Genomic DNA, 15,584 nt, shown 5'->3' with positions numbered 1-15,584 from the left:
CCCCTTTCTTCTGCTTTGTGTCTTGTTTGTTGATTAATAACAAATGAAAGCTTCTTTTTCTCTCCCCTTTTTCCTCCTTGTTTCAACTTTTTAGAATGTATTGCAGGTTATGTCTCAGACATCACCTCGGGACTTGCCTCTTTGTCACTTCCCTCGCTCACTGTTTGCACACCCCATCCAGGTTCTTAAGTGGAGCACAGCACTCCCTTGCTCCCTCTTCTTCTTCATTTGTTTGCTACTCCTCAGAGAAATCAGCCTTTAATGAATCTTTTTTGAAGTTCAGCTCATTTTCACGCCGTCACCGCACCCACACACTGGCCCACATTCTTGCCGGTCCAAAGTTGATCTTGATCCACCGCCAACACTGCTTTTTTTTTTTTTAATCAGTCGTTTCTTTCATCAAAGCTCCGTGCAAATCGCGACTCAGCATTTTCTCCACTTTGTTTTTGTTTCCCAGTGCCAGGAGCGCCGCCCCGGAAGCTTGAGGCCGAGGCGGTCAACTCCACCGCTATCCGCGTGACCTGGAAACCGCCGCTGCAGAGCAAGCAGCACGGCCAGATCCGAGGCTACCAGGTGGCCTACACGCTGGTGGAGAACGGCGAGCCACGCGGGCAGCCCAACATCCTTGACGTGGTCTTAGCGGAGGAGCAGGTAGCTTATGTGTCATGTCTACTTTTTTCATGGTTAATTCTCTGCCGCTTTCACTCTCTTCGCTACTACTGAAGATGCCTTTTTTTCCCCCTTCGTATCACATCTTACACCACGATCTTCCCTATTCACAGTGTGATGATTATCTCAAGAAGCCAATAAAATATCAACTCTGTTTGTCCTGCCGGCCGCAAACATTAATGGGAACACGCATTGGCGCACCGCCCTCGCCCGCCTCTGAAAAAACATCTCATTTTTCACACTGTCTCTCGCTGGCCCGCGTTTCGGGTTAGCGGTCTGCTTGGGCGGCAAATACACACTGGCGCGCCCTTGAGCGAGGGGTCTATTAACCCTCATTAACAATCGTAAATATCCCGCCGTCTTCACCCCATCGCGCGGCGCCAAGGTCAGCCGAGTATGTCGGATCCTTTTTCACCATAGGACATCCTTTTGTCAAAGGCGGAATGAAAATTGTTGGTGTGGACAGATGTCGGCATAAAATTAGCATCATTAGTTGCAGGGCAGCTGGGGGTTAAGTGCAAAGGCTTTGTTTGCCTGGATAAATTGCAGGCTTAGGGAATCAGATAGGAACTTAATATTCTTCGCAGTCACCTACAGTGAAGGTTTTATCATTTTTAGTTATGCAATACGTAATTTCAATCTTTTTTTATGGTGATATTTGAATACTGGAAGAGAAAAGACCTCACAATATCAATGTTTATACTCGCATCGTTACTGTCACATTAAACGTTTAATAATTATCGTTCCATTCCATCAAACCTGTTATCTTGATCATATCAATATTTTTTACACGCAGAGAATACGATGACTACATTCAACTCGTACCATTTTTAGTTTGAGCCGCAAATAAGATGGTATCTTCTTGCCTGTGCGTAAACTTGCCCGGTTGAACTCGATGTGACCTCGAGCTTTCGTGCCTGACAGCTGGGCTTTGTGCCAGCTCCGCACAATTAACACATCTCACAAATTGCCACTGGAGTCAGTCTTGACGACGCCTGTCTCACTTACTTTCTCGCTCTCTCTAAAAACCTGTTGTTCCCGCCTCGGGCATTTCTCTCTCTTGCCTTCTGTGTCCTTTTTTCTTTTGCGTCATTCCTTTGCGTGCAAGTCGGTTCCCCTCGATTTAGTCATTTAGAGCGGGCGACCTGCACGGGCCTGCCCCAGACGTCAACGGAGGGAAGGACCACACAGCCAGCCAAAAACTCCAACGGCCGTTTTCTCGCCCAAGCGTCTCGCCCCCACGTAGTTATTGCCCTCCCTAACTGCAACTGTGTTGACACATAACACAAGTCATCGGCTAGGACTAATTAAAAAAGCACACTTTACAGGTCAAACTGACTCATTTTATTGTGCATAATTAGTTTTTTATTTTGTCACAAAAAATATTGTTTTAATTGACACGATTTGTACGTTATATTTTGCGTTCTTAAAATTAGGGTACTTTGCTTTCTTTTTATAATATATTTTCTGAGTAAATTGAAAATGATCATGTAATTACTTTACCTTCAATAATTTACATGTATATAAATTTAAAGTATACAGTAAAGCAGAAATGTTCCATGTATACACTTGAGCGCAGGTCACATTGACCCGAGAACAGTTTTGGTGGACCGAAGAACCAAACATAAGAGACAAAACATTCTCTGCCTTGTCAACCAAACCTTATTGTGATCGGACGGGCAATTCCGTCTGCGTCGCTATCACCTCTCCCTATGCTCTTATCTTTGGCTGCCGCTCGCCTCCTCACGCTTAGCCGCAATGCTACAAGGACTGCTGTGTGCGTGTGTGGGTGCTGCAAGCACCTCTTTTCAATCCGCAGCCCACACAGCACCCTGATTTTCCATGCTAATTTTAAACTAAGAGCCCAGCGCTTACTGTGCCGTGCTATCGACCTCTTTTTTTGCGACCGTGACAGACCTCTCCTTTGCACTTCTCGTGACCTTTAGGCAATTATTACCTGTGATAAAAGTCCCTTTTCCACCGTGCAGTGCCTACTTGGTTCTTCTCGCTAGCACTTTTTTTTATGAGCAGAAAGGCCAGCTCGTGTTCCGAGTGTGATAAAGCTAGAAATAAAAATGCATGCTATCGTCAAGTGACCCTGTGATTCAAGTCTGGTGGCACTATGTACTATGTTCCACAGTCTCCACTTTGTTCGAGCTGGCCCACAACAGTTGACAACGAATGATAAAAATTAATCTGATGTGCTAATGTTAATGTCATTTTTGTAGCGGCTGAAGAATGACATATTTGTGATTATTGCATCTGTCTACATGTGTTGCTCCACCATTCATTCCAACTGTTCCTAACAAAATCACGTCAAAGGCATTTTGCATTGTTGTTAGCCTTAAGCTAACAAACTCATAAGTCAGGTCACGCAAAGTATCTCAAGACTTTAAAGCAAAATACGGACGGACAAACACAATCTTGGAGGGAGAGTTTATCAAAGTGCTCTCAACCCGGGCGGTAAACTAAATTAGAATTGGCAGGCGCAGCATTGCGCTTTATCATACGTTTATCAGTGACAGCCATCGGAAAGTGGCGCGCTTTGTGGATGAATGCGTCAGCCCGTCTGTTTCTCTACACTTACTGCCCATGTTTGCCTACATTCCGCGCCCGCCTTTTCAGCTCCATTTTGCTTGACCATTCATGCGTTTGCGCACTTCACGCATGTTTGTGCTGGCTCTTGCCCGTGTGCGCGTGATTGTGAGAGTGTGTTTCGCTTCACTGCCTCAGATAGGAGTTGAATAGAAATAGAAAAAAAAAAGAGCACCTCAGCCCGTTTCACTCCATCACTCATGACAGCTCCTTCTCTTCCACCTCACTCGTCACGCCGCCGCCGCCACCTCGTTCTCATTTTGATAGCCACGAATCTCAGCCCGTGTCATCACATTTGCATTCGTCCGCGACATTGACACTTACCGGCTCGCCGTGGTGTTGGAAATCGAAATGTGTGCCGGGGTAATTTATACGTCTTGCAAAGAGTTTAAGCAAGAAAAGATTCAAAGATGTGACGGGAAGCTAAAAAGAAAAAAAATGAAGCAACTGAGAGTTGATATTTTGATTGCTTAAAGTGGGTACAGTAAATAGTATGAGCCACTTTGGGTTTGACAGTTAATACGCCAGCTTACATTCTGTTAATATTTCAATGACATCTCAAATAGTCAGCTAACCGGTTGGGCCGGTAATCTTTGGCTTCATCTCATTCTTTAGTCAGTCAAAATCGCACTGCTCCGCCATTTTACTCAGCAGTACGTTTGCTCTCGTTAAATCATGCCAACCCCCCAAGCATTCTTAATCCTTCGCCAAGTCCTTACCATGACCTACCCGACGGCGCCCATCAGTGAACTTGGCCCACGAGTTGCTGAACTCCGCAGCTAGTTGCCGGTAAATGGCAAGCGTTTGCATTCCGCACGGAGGAGTTTTGATGTCGGGGCACAAGTACAGTGGCGCCGGTAATAAGATTTCACGCTCAGCGTCGGAGCCGGCAGCAGGAAATGGGCTTTCGCGACCCCCCGGGAACCTCCCGGGGCGAACAAAGGTGAACATTGGGAAACATATTGAAATGTAATGAATAGAAAAAAGGGTGTGAGGGAAACACTTTCCTCCATGAAACGTCCACTGTGGTTCCGGTTAATGAAGATGTGTGGGAAAATGCTTTCTTAAGATTGATAGGCAGATGGCAAAACAAGGCAGTGCATCATAACACCAGAAAGTTTCACAATCATTCCCGACCTTGACGACACACATTCAACTTTTTTTTTTTACTGCCTCTCCTTCATCACGCTCTCTCTCTCTCTCTCTCTCTCTCTCTCTCTCTCTCTCTCCGTGCCGCTTCCTCTGCACAACACCTACATTCATCTGTCTTGCGATGGAAAAAAAGTCCAAGTGCTTTTTTTCCCGTGTCTGTTGTGTTGCCTCTTGACTCATTCTCCTCCCCCTCCGTGCACCCCACCCCGTGTCCTGTGTGTCTTCTCTCCCATCAGTTCAATATTACGGAGTTCACCGAGCATGTGAGTAAGCCTCATGTGTGCTGCTGGGTTTTTTCTTTTTTTTTAACAGGGTCCCAATCTGCAGTTTGGGGGTGTTTATTGTGTGTTTGGGCTAAATGTGTGATGGTGTGCGTGCCATGCCTTAAATGCATTTGATTTGTGCTCTCACTTTCTGCATTACAACCACAGCGAGAGATTTAGGACAGGCGCTTTCGGGAATTTGAGAGGAAATGAGTTTTCGGATGGTAGAAACTACTAAATGTTATTCAAAGAATACTTGACTTATTTAGACAAAAGCACAGAAGTAATAAAAATAGCCTATTGACAATTAGTGCGGGCCCAACACGTTTGCTGCCTAAATGGGCCGTCATTGATGTCAAAACATCATTATTCAGTTCAGCCATTTAAATTGAAGCAAAAGACAAATTGCTCTATTACTGTATTTAGAGTTCAAAGGGAAACTATTCATGTTCATATACAGTGACTGTAGTTCAGGCCCGTCTAGTTATCAACATGACTAGACTGGCAGTGAAATTCAAGTCAATTAGTGTAACTATTGCTGTATATACACTTAGGGCCCAAATTTAATTCATTCAGGCCCAGCTGGTTTGCATTCTGTCTTTTCCATAAGACAGTCCATTCAGGCAGCAAACTAGTTGGGCTGTTTTTGCAATTGGAAAAGAAGGCAAATTAGTGTCAATGTTATTATATGTTCAGGATAACCCCCAAAATGTAATGTTTTGATTCCAAAGACAGCATGTCCAGGCAGCAAACTAGTTGGGTCCAAACCTGTATGCATAATTTTAGCCTTGAATATTTTGGTGGGAATATTTCGACCAATGGAGCATCCGATTTGATTTGAGAGCCGGCAGCCCACGCCGAATGCAAACTAGCATCTTTCTCCATTGCTCGCTACCTTCAATTGATTCCCAAGACGACGTAGCCGTGACATAACAAACCCAGCTTAATAAAAGCGTCAGATGATTTATTACTGTCAAATTGGATTTCTCACGGCTGTCATCGACGAGCCCCTCCCTCTCGTCTATATTTAGCGCAAGCTCAGATGCTCACTGATGTCTGAACGGCCGTCTAATCACCAGAGGCGGCCATTTCATGTCACGTTTGGCATGTGCTATTTTCCCGCCGTCGGAACACGTCACTAAAAAGCTAACCCGTTGTCCATCGGTGCGTTTTATCATCTCCGAAATCAGCAGCGGCCTTTCATGTCGACGACAGCTCGCTGTTCTATGTTGCTGTCACACGTCGACCTTTTCATGCCGTTAAATTACCTCGGCTCCGTGCTTACCGTTCCCGTGTCGGAGAATTCATCGGAGCGCTGTCGCAAATAACAAACAGCCGTCAAAGATGTTGTTTTGCAAGACATCACCGAGGACTTATAATGCAAATGTAATTTGTGGGTTTTTTTTTTGTTGGAGTGTAATTTTCCCGCCTGTTTGCTGTACCACTGTTCTATACAAGCATGTCCGTGTTCTTGTGTACTCGTATAGGAAGACCACCACTGGCGTTACCGTCATCAAAACGTCCAAATATAAATTTTTTTTTTAGTCGGGCTGCGCATTTAACTACTGTTGTCAAGTCATTTTGATGACAAAAGCCCCAAGGACGTGAGACGCTTTACCAAGTGCTCACACCAGGTCATTCATGTCGATGCGTTGCGGAATTCTTAACATCAATCAATAGACTGCCCGCCGTCCCTGTGTCTTAAATGAGTTCAGACTCTCGTGGTCTTCCTTGCAGCCGGCATGAACACGGACAAGCTGGTTGATGGGGTTTGGAGTGTGCCTTGTAATTGGACATGGGAGTTTTTCTTGCCCAAGAAAAGTTCCTAGTCCAACTTGTGTGCCTTTTGAAAGATTCCAAATGTTTTTTTTATTGGACTTGGTTTGGTAACAGATCGGACCAGAACACCCAGTGGATGTCGATTTGTTTTTCTGGCCGAGCGTCTGAGAAGGCCTGTGTGTGCGTTTGTTAGTAATTTGGGCTTTTGTAAATGTCGCCACATTGCAGGAGGCCGTCATTACCGGACTGCAATCTGAGACCACCTACTCGATCGCTGTGGCGGCGTACACCACCAGGGGAGACGGACCTCGTTGCAAACCCAAATTGGTCACCACCACTGGAGCAGGTGAGTGAGTGTTCCTCACGGATCGGTTCTGATGTTATTTTAGGATACTTACTTGAATACCACTCTAAGCAGTTCTAGCCAATAACGTAGCACTGTGTGTTGATGATTCCAGTGCCCGGCAAGCCCACCATGATGATCAGTGCCACCATGGGCAACACGGCGCTTATCCAATGGCAGCCCCCTAAAGACATGGTGGGCGAGCTGATGGGTTACCAGCTGCAGTATAAGCGCACCGACGACGACACGTACACGTCACGCGAGCTGCGCAGCGCCGACGACCACTACACGGTGACGGGGCTGCACAAGGGCGCCACCTACATCTTCCGCCTCAGCGCCCGCAATCGCGCCGGCGTTGGCGAAGCCTACACCAAGGAGATCGGCACCCCCGAGGACGTGCCCTCGGGCTTCCCGTTGAACCTGCAGGTGACGGGCCTGACCCAGTCCAGCACCCAGCTGACGTGGGACCCGCCGCTGTTGGCCGAGAGGAACGGCAAGATCGTCTACTACGTGGTGGTCTACCGGGACATCAACAGCCAGCAGAACAGCACCAATCGCACAGCCGACCCGCGCATGACCGTCGGGGGCCTGAACCCGGACACCACCTACGACATCCGCGTGCAGGCGTTCACCAGCAAGGGTGGGGGGCCCTTGAGCCCCAGCATCCAGAGCAGGACCATGTCCAACGGTATGAATCCGAGCAATCAAAAGTCAACTAAGCAAACGTCACATGACCAAACCCAGGAAACAAGTGAAAGTTTAAATAAATATAGTCGACCCTACGACAGGTCTTTGATCAAAGGTTTAGTTGAATGTAAGCTGTGTTTGATCTTTCCCCGGAATACATACATTAGATTAATTGAACACGATATCGTCTTTGATGTCCACCAAAACACAAGCTTGGGAAAATCAAAGCCTTAAACGAACGATCATTAGTGACAAAAAAAAACGAGGTTCAGTATTCGCATGCACAACGTGTGAACATCACGTCCTCTGCTTGTCAGCTTGTCGTTCCTTTTTTCCCCCTGCCTGTCTTTTTTTTTTCCCTCCCACATCAGTAGCGTGCCTTCCTCATCGAGACGGTGTGTGTGTGTGTGTGTGTGTGTGTGTGTGTGTGTGTGTGTGTGTGTGTGTGTGTGTGTGTCTGTGTGTGTGTTTATTGATTTATGGCCTACTAATCTCATTACACGCTGCAGTCACAACATCCTCCCTGCTGTCACATACGCGGTACATCGTCGTGCTTTTTATCGTTATATAAAGTCATGCTAGACATTTTTATTTGGGCGCTACGCTCATGTGACTTTGCCCATCGAGAAGATTCTTCTTTCACATTGCGACTGGTGGACCAAACGTGTTAATCAAAGGGTTTCTTTGCCTGCAGATTTTCCCACCTTGAACTTTGGTGTCAAAGCAGTCATGAAGACGTCAGTGCTCCTCACCTGGGATTTGCCACCCAACTACAAGTCCCAAGTGCCTTTTAAGGTGAGTGTCCACCAGGTCAAGGATTTTTGACCGCTAATTGATGGCGCAAAGAATTTTATTTTATTTTTGAAATTTGTGGATCATTCCACTTATTTCAATTAAATAAAAGTGACTGCTGTTATGAATTAGCTTGTGTTTACCCAACTAGCGGTCTTTAGCATTAGCCCTGTTTGCTAACTCTGCGTCCCCGCTTCAGATCCTGTACAACCAGCAGAGTGTGGAGGTGCAGGGCAACCTGAAGCGCAAGTTGATCACACAGCTGCAGCCCGACACCAACTACTCATTTGTGCTAACCAGCCGCGGCAACATTGCCGGTGGTCTGCAGCAGCAGGTGTCCATCCGCACCGCTCCCGACCTTATCAAGACCAAGCCCTTGTACACCGCCCATCAGGCGCAGGGTGGCAAGATGGCCATCAATTTGCCCAAAGTGCAGACCACCACGCGTGTCAGGTCAGTGGAATGAATGGATTGGCAAAGCTTGTCTTTTCAAGACAAGAGTTACTTTTTTTATTGTCTGATTGCAACGTGCTATGTGTAAGCACTATGAAAGCACCCAGGAGCAGTGTTTGGTGGAAAAACATTCTCATTCATCCAGCTCATTTCATTCTCAAGGCACTCAATCGATTTCAACTGCACCGTTCTCGTTGTCTTCTGTTTTTTAGCGTCTGCGTGTAAGAGAGGCTGTAGATATCGTAATGCATGGAAGATGTCTTCCTCCCCCAAAATATTGATTGATTGCAATTCCCAACTGTGCCAAAAGCCTCACTTTTGTCTCAGTTTGAGGGCTCGCTAATGACAGCAATTAGAGCTTACTCACACGGGGCGTACGATTAACCTCTGGAGTCCTGTGGGCGTTCCGAAGCTCCAGGCTCGTCTGGCTGTGTGGGTGTGTGGGTGTTTTGTTTATTTGGGGCAGATTTTTAAGAAAATTCGAATCTCCTGATGTTCTACTCTTTTCCGGCCTTCAAGTTTGTTCTGGATATGAATTTTCTTCTTTTTTTTTTTTGCCAGGTGGTACTACATTGTCGTTCTGCCCATGTCCCAGTCAGGCCGGCGCTGGAAGAATCCGGATGAGATGGACCTGGATGAGGTGAGTATCAGCCAGCCGGTGAGCGATTGGCACGTTACGTGGCAGGAGAAAGGTCACCATTAACTCCGACTGGGCGGGAAGTGTCCGCTTGTTACCAATTATCCCCACTGCTCTCCTGGGCTTGAGCACGATGGAGGTGGTCCAGCGTAGGGGGGGCGTGACTAATTATTGCATGCCAGGTCTGCAGACAGGGCCCATCTGCTCAGTACACCTTAGAAACACAATAAAGAAAAGAAATATTGCAAAATGAATTATGAAGTACATTCAATTAATTTGGATGAATGGATGGATAAATAGATTAAATAAATAAATAAATGCATCCATACATTGGATTTTAAAATATATTGTCATATAATTTTGAGCCAATCAGAAGTCTTGGATTTGATCAAAAGTGCTTTTAAAAAGGCTCGGTCGCCTTAAACCCACAGATATAGTCTTCATGACTTCTTTATCATTTCTTTTAATAAAGGTTTTCCCGTCCCACGTGGGAACTGAAGCCTAACAACGGCGAGAATATTAATAGCAGCGTATTTAAATAAAGCACAAGGCTGGTAGAGAAAGAGAGCGGGCTCCTTGAGTCATTAAACAGAGAGCGAGCGGGCCCATTGTCTCCTCTCTGCGACATCATCATTTAATAACGTCGCATCTGGAGCAGCGCTTGACACTAAACAAAATGCCGCCGCTGCCGCCGCCGCAGTGCTCTGCAGATGGCTCACTCACCAGCTTTTGAGGTTCATTTTCTAAAGCACTAACAACAACTACAACCATAAAACACAATGATTTAAATTCGAATAATAATAGCACTACTATGAAAATATTACTACTCGTAATTTTACAGGTCAATAAATACCAGATTTAAAAAAAAAAAAAAAAAAAAATGCAACTCTGAACAGTTTGAAGAAGACTAATCAAACCCATCAGTCTGTGGCTCGTTTTTTTTTTCCCACTGAACAATACAGTTTTTTCCGCAGCTGCTGAAATCGAGCGAAGGCCCCGCACTGAGGCGGCGGCGTCACCTGGACTCGTCCAAGCCGTACATTGCCGCCAAGCTGGCCGCGCTGCCGCCCACTTTCACGCTGGGTGACGAGAAGCGCTACAACGGCTTCTACAACAAACCGCTGACCAGCGGGCAGGAATATGTTTGCTTCGTGCTGGCCGTCCTGCGATACGAAGGCACTGACAGCGCCTCCAATTACGTAAGTCGCAGCCACACACGCAATTAATGTATAATTCTAGCAGATTCAAAGATTACCATAGACTATTTGTGCATTCGAATGATTTGCTAAGGGTTAAGCACCGCCTGCTCCGATCAATCCCCCGATGATAAATTCTAGATGGCAAAGACAACTTGTTGATGACATTGTCAGTAGAACTAGGTTTTTTTTTTCAATTTCAGACCGAAAGCCCTCCGCCTCAACTCGCCAAATTAAAAAGGAGTCGACCCCGCTCGCGCTCGCCACATCTCGCGTCTGACAAACTATTTAAGTTTATCGCCCATCCCCAGGCTCTAAGTACGCCGCCGCTAAAGCGTGTCCAGAATAGGCAGCAATGGAGAGCCAAATCGCGCTTGTTTTTATTGCCACTTAGCCTTTAATACAGCCGCCTCTAAAAGTCATTGCGGCTTGTCCCTCTAAGTCCGCCCCGCCCCACCCCGCCGCGCAACCCAGCCCCATCTGGCCCCTTCCAGTCCTGAGAGATGTGGCTTTTCGCAAAGCTCCTTACAATACTGAGAAACAAGACGCTTTGGCTTTTTAAGTGGACACATCAAAAAGAGCGCCGGCGATTGCTTTGGGCTGCCGCTCGTCTCCACGCATGCATATTTAGTAGTCGCCGCCGCCGCTCCTCTAAGGCAGTGAGTGCAAATCAGGGCTTGTTGCTGCATTTTCAGCCCGTGTAAAAAGTATTGTACGGCTGTCACGGAAAGCCAAAAGTCACGGTTCGGTACATAAAAGAACAAGCTGCGTTGTAGTTTGTCCGACTTTGCACACTTTGAGCTGCAAAGGCGATGAGAAAGCCAACAGAGCCCTGCAAATCGGCGCGTCTTCACCTCCATCTCCTCTCTGCCTTTTCCACGGGTCTCTTTCACCACCGTGACGAGAGCAGAAGAGATTGATTAGCACAGCTGGAGTTAAGAGGCAGATGAGGGCCCGGTCACAGGGGGCCTAAGGAGCCTGTAAAGCAGCCCAGATTCCCTTGAAACGCTGCTTTAAATATCCCCCCTCCCAGTCCGCCTCCACTGTGAAAAGGGAGAGAAAAAAAGTGTATGGGAGACTCAGTGTAGTGGGCAAGGAGGTGCTAGGCCACTGAATTTTCTCACCTTGAAGACACAACACCGTTGAAGATAGAGCAGGAGAATGTTGATTGAAATGTTAAATGTGAGGAATAAAAGCCTCCCTTGGTTCCTGTGTATGAATAAAGGAAGAGCCAAGAAGGAAAGACAAAAGGTGCGAGCGAGGCTGTGGCGCGAGCCGCGATCCGCTTGACTTAAAGCGGGATGCCGGCCAGCTGTCCCCGACGCCGCTCGACGCCTGTCGGACATGCTCGGCCGCGTTTAATGGGATTCAATATTTGTGTCTTTCTCTGCCAACCGCCCTCAAGCGTGAGGCGTGCCTCCACCTTTAATCGCCCGCTTCAGTCGCAGACATTTAGCTACGAAGCGCAGCGTGCTTATTGACAGCTCGGCTAATGTCTTCAACACACCCGGACACGCGTTTGTCACCTACGAATTCCATTTACGCTCAGTGTGAATTTGATCAGCCTGTTGTTATTTTGTTCTAATTAACACTGCGAGTAAACACAAATAATTCCTCAGTCACATCCACATAAGACATTTTCATGCATTGCGCTTAATATGCAAACAAAGTACCGCAAAACTCACCCTTAAGTTCGCACGTGTGTTTACGTGCGTCACGCGGTTTGGGATTAGCAGAAGTCATTACTCATAGTGGATCTACACTTAATTATATTTGGAGTCGGACCGGAACTGGCATTGAAAATGAGATTATTTTTTCCCCGGCAGAACAGAAGCACAACTACAGAGCTTGTCCCCTCACTGAACCGTCAGTCCAAATCTTTGACAAAAAAAATAAAAAATCTGTGGGTTGCGGCATACTGCGTCAAAACTCACACGGAATTTGTTTTTCATCGCCTTGAAAAGAATCTAATAACGGTATACGCTGTACTGTAAGCACAGTTACTTATTGCGCTGGTCCTGGTGGTGATTACGAGGCGGCTCTCGCTGATTGCATCACAGAAGCCCCTCTGCGAGCGACTCAGCGGGAATTTGTTGACTGTAAAAACAATTCTTTACTGGACTACAAACGACGTCGCCGCTTTTTCCCCTCGATCAAAGGCCAGCGCCCGACTTTTAAGAAGCCTTCGTCCATTTGCGGGTGCGAGCGGCCGAGCTCGGAGACGACGGGAATGTAGGGAAGGAAGAGAGAGGGAGTAGCGCGCCGCCACTGCCGTCTTAACGTCGCTCTAGAACCTGAGGCGGATAAACAAGCCTGGGGAAGTGTGAAATGGGATGATAGATGCTGCTGTGTATAAACAGTATCATTTAATACGAGAGGCGCGCGAGGGAGGGGAGCTAGCATGAAATACTGTGTGATGTGCCACGGAGAAGGCGGGAAAGAAGAGGGAGGCCGCTCGTCCTAAGCAGCCTGTGATGAGCGCCGCGGGCACACCAGGCTGGAGTCAAATGTCTTGTACATTTGTGTATTATATCAAAAATAGTAGAATAAAGAACGAGAAAAAAAAAACAATTTCCTTGATTGCATTCATCGTTTAAACCGTACATATAGCACATGCTAGGAACCCAGAACATTAAAACTCAGAACATTAGAAATAAAAGGCTTTAAGATTACAGAATATGCTTGCGACAAGATTGATTTTTTTTTTTTTGTGTCAAAAGCAAGCCATGCAACAAATTGTCTGAATGCGTTGAGTCGCAACGGCCGCGCGAAGGCGCGCTCGGACGTTCGCCGCCTCTGATGCTTGGTTTGAAAGAGGCACACGATCATTCCCCAACTTCCATTTTGTGTCTCTTCAGCAACTTCCCCTCGCCTCTCTGGCGGCTGTCACGCTCTGCTGAGGAGCAGAGCGTGGGCTTCCCTTGGGGGAGGCAGCAAGAGACACATAATGGCCGTCTTTGCATGCATGTTTGTTTTCACCCCCCCCCCCCCCCCTTGTCCTCCCCCCTTCGGCTTATTTAAGCCACTTTGGGAAAGACAAGAGGCTCGCGGGGTCAACAGCGAGTCGAAACAAATGTGTTGGTATTTTTCCCTGCGCACTGCGGATTGGGAGCTCCAGGGATGGCAGCGGTGGTGGAGGGGAGGGCGAGTGCGGGGTGGTTATGTAGCCCACGGGCCAGATCACAGACTGGATATAGTGCAAGTAGCAGAACATCTCTTACTCTCGATGTCTCCTTGCTCGCTGCCAGCTTTCGTCAGCTGCTAGTTCAGTGTAGGAGTTACTACTCGCCCGATGTTTCATGCATGCACATCCATAAATCACCAACAAGCTGCGTTTGCAGTTCTTCGAGTTCCTCTGAATAGACTCAGACACTTTGGTAGCATCCACTCTGATAAGCACTTTCTACCCAGGTTATGAGTAGAATGCTAATGAACAGTTTATTAGCCCAAAATGCTAATAACAGTTTGTCATGTCAGGCCCCTTTCACGCAGCCCGTGCAAGCAACCTTTTTCTCCCAATGTTGCTGTTCCGTGTGAAAAGTACCGGCACGATATGACTAAACGTCAAAGGTGAACCTCCAATTTGCCACCTTTTTGAAATAGTACCTGGCCAGATGACGTATGCGAAGTAGAAACAGGACTATTCGTCTTTGTTCCGCCACAAACAAAATCTTCCATACTCTTGAAGATAAGTTGTCACAAGTCCAGTAAAGCATGTTCCTTTTGAAGACCATTAGTCTTTGGCCTGATGTGAACAAATGCTTTCACGCGGGAAGATAACTTATCAAGTTCCAGATACGGCGAAGCTTTACAAAGACGGTTAGTCTCTGGCGTGCAGCAAACAAGATTCAAACAGTTGAAAATTGTTTGTCAAGGTTCAGTTAAGCGATGATTGGCCTGTCACAGATGAAACTCAGTCTCATCATAAATACCAGAAGAGCTAGACCTTTCGCATTCCGAGTGGTGTCCGGAGCTTCAGATTATCTCCACAAACGGGGAAGACAACTGAGGGCTTCCTGTTTTTACCGTACGGCAGAATAATGTGGTCCTGGTAAAAAAAAATCTTTTTTTTTTAAAAATACTACCCCGTGGCGTAACAAATGACTGCAGCTGTTTGTTTTTTTTGGGGCATCTGACACAGCAGTGGATGATCCAATTGAACGGCGCTAAAATCTGATAAACACAGCAGCTCACAATGAAATGACCATTGTGGAGTCAGTCAAGTTCCACTTCTTGGATTCTTGGAACTGACTGCCATAAAGACTTTTTCCATTTCAGCTCATTGACGTGTAGCTTGTAAACAAGAAGGCCATGGCGGCTCTGGTAAACCTTTCTGTGCGACTCCGTCATATAAATCCAATCAACGTTTCACAGCATTAAGTGTTGTGATCTAAGTCCCACTTTATGGTTCAACTTGCAAATGCCTCGCAGTAATTACGCTGCCACTTAAAAGCCTTAAAGCGCCTTCTCAGTCCAAAGCCACTGAGTGTCTTCGTATAAAATTGCACTTGCCCAACAAGGTACAGCAATTCTGCCGATTAGGATTATTTTTCCCTTTAAAATAAAAATCGTCTTTTTATTTTATTTTTTAACTCAGGCCTTAAGAACCCAAGAACTCATGCCAAGTGGAAGTTTTGGTTTGAAACCGCCTTTTTACTTCAGAGACTTTGATGACTTGGTCCCACCCTGGAAAGATTTTTTGGCACCCTCTATTGGCAGAAATATGATATTACAATAATCGTTTTATAATTCAGCTGCATCCTTCCAGTGTTTTTGTCACCTTTTCACTTTCACACTCGACTTCTCGTGTGTGTGTGTCCACATTCTCCCTCACGCAGCTCACGCACCCGCTGCGCACATTTTCCTCCCTCAAGTTGCGATAACAGAAGTGTATATATGGCTTTGAGCCCATTTCAGTTTATCTTTCCAATTAATATCTGCCTTTGTGCCGCAGAGCGGGCCGCTGTGCCACTAATGATGCGGATTACCGCCGCCTGCCGGTGCTACCGCACGCTGGG

At 46.7% G+C, this 15,584-nt stretch overlaps 1 protein-coding gene across 19 annotated transcripts in view; it reads left to right on the top strand.

The window, feature by feature from the left end:
- Positions 1-15,584, top strand: part of LOC119137578 (receptor-type tyrosine-protein phosphatase F-like) — a 115,544-nt gene that overhangs the window by 82,759 nt on the left and 17,201 nt on the right. For 12 of the 19 annotated variants that reach the window (XM_037277003.1, XM_037277004.1, XM_037277005.1 and 9 more), the window contains 8 exons: positions 458-651; positions 4,653-4,679; positions 6,687-6,804; positions 6,917-7,489; positions 8,183-8,283; positions 8,480-8,733; positions 9,295-9,373; positions 10,345-10,569. In XM_037277003.1, the coding sequence (XP_037132898.1) occupies positions 458-651; positions 4,653-4,679; positions 6,687-6,804; positions 6,917-7,489; positions 8,183-8,283; positions 8,480-8,733; positions 9,295-9,373; positions 10,345-10,569 (1,571 nt within the window). The remainder of the gene's footprint in view (positions 1-457; positions 652-4,652; positions 4,680-6,686; positions 6,805-6,916; positions 7,490-8,182; positions 8,284-8,479; positions 8,734-9,294; positions 9,374-10,344; positions 10,570-15,584) is intronic. The other 7 variants (XM_037277016.1, XM_037277018.1, XM_037277012.1 and 4 more) reach the window with 1 other exon arrangement.

This window comes from Syngnathus acus, chromosome 17 (genome assembly GCF_901709675.1).
Source record: "Syngnathus acus chromosome 17, fSynAcu1.2, whole genome shotgun sequence".
NCBI lineage: Eukaryota > Metazoa > Chordata > Actinopteri > Syngnathiformes > Syngnathidae > Syngnathus > Syngnathus acus.
This window is presented reverse-complemented; position numbering and strand designations above follow the sequence as displayed.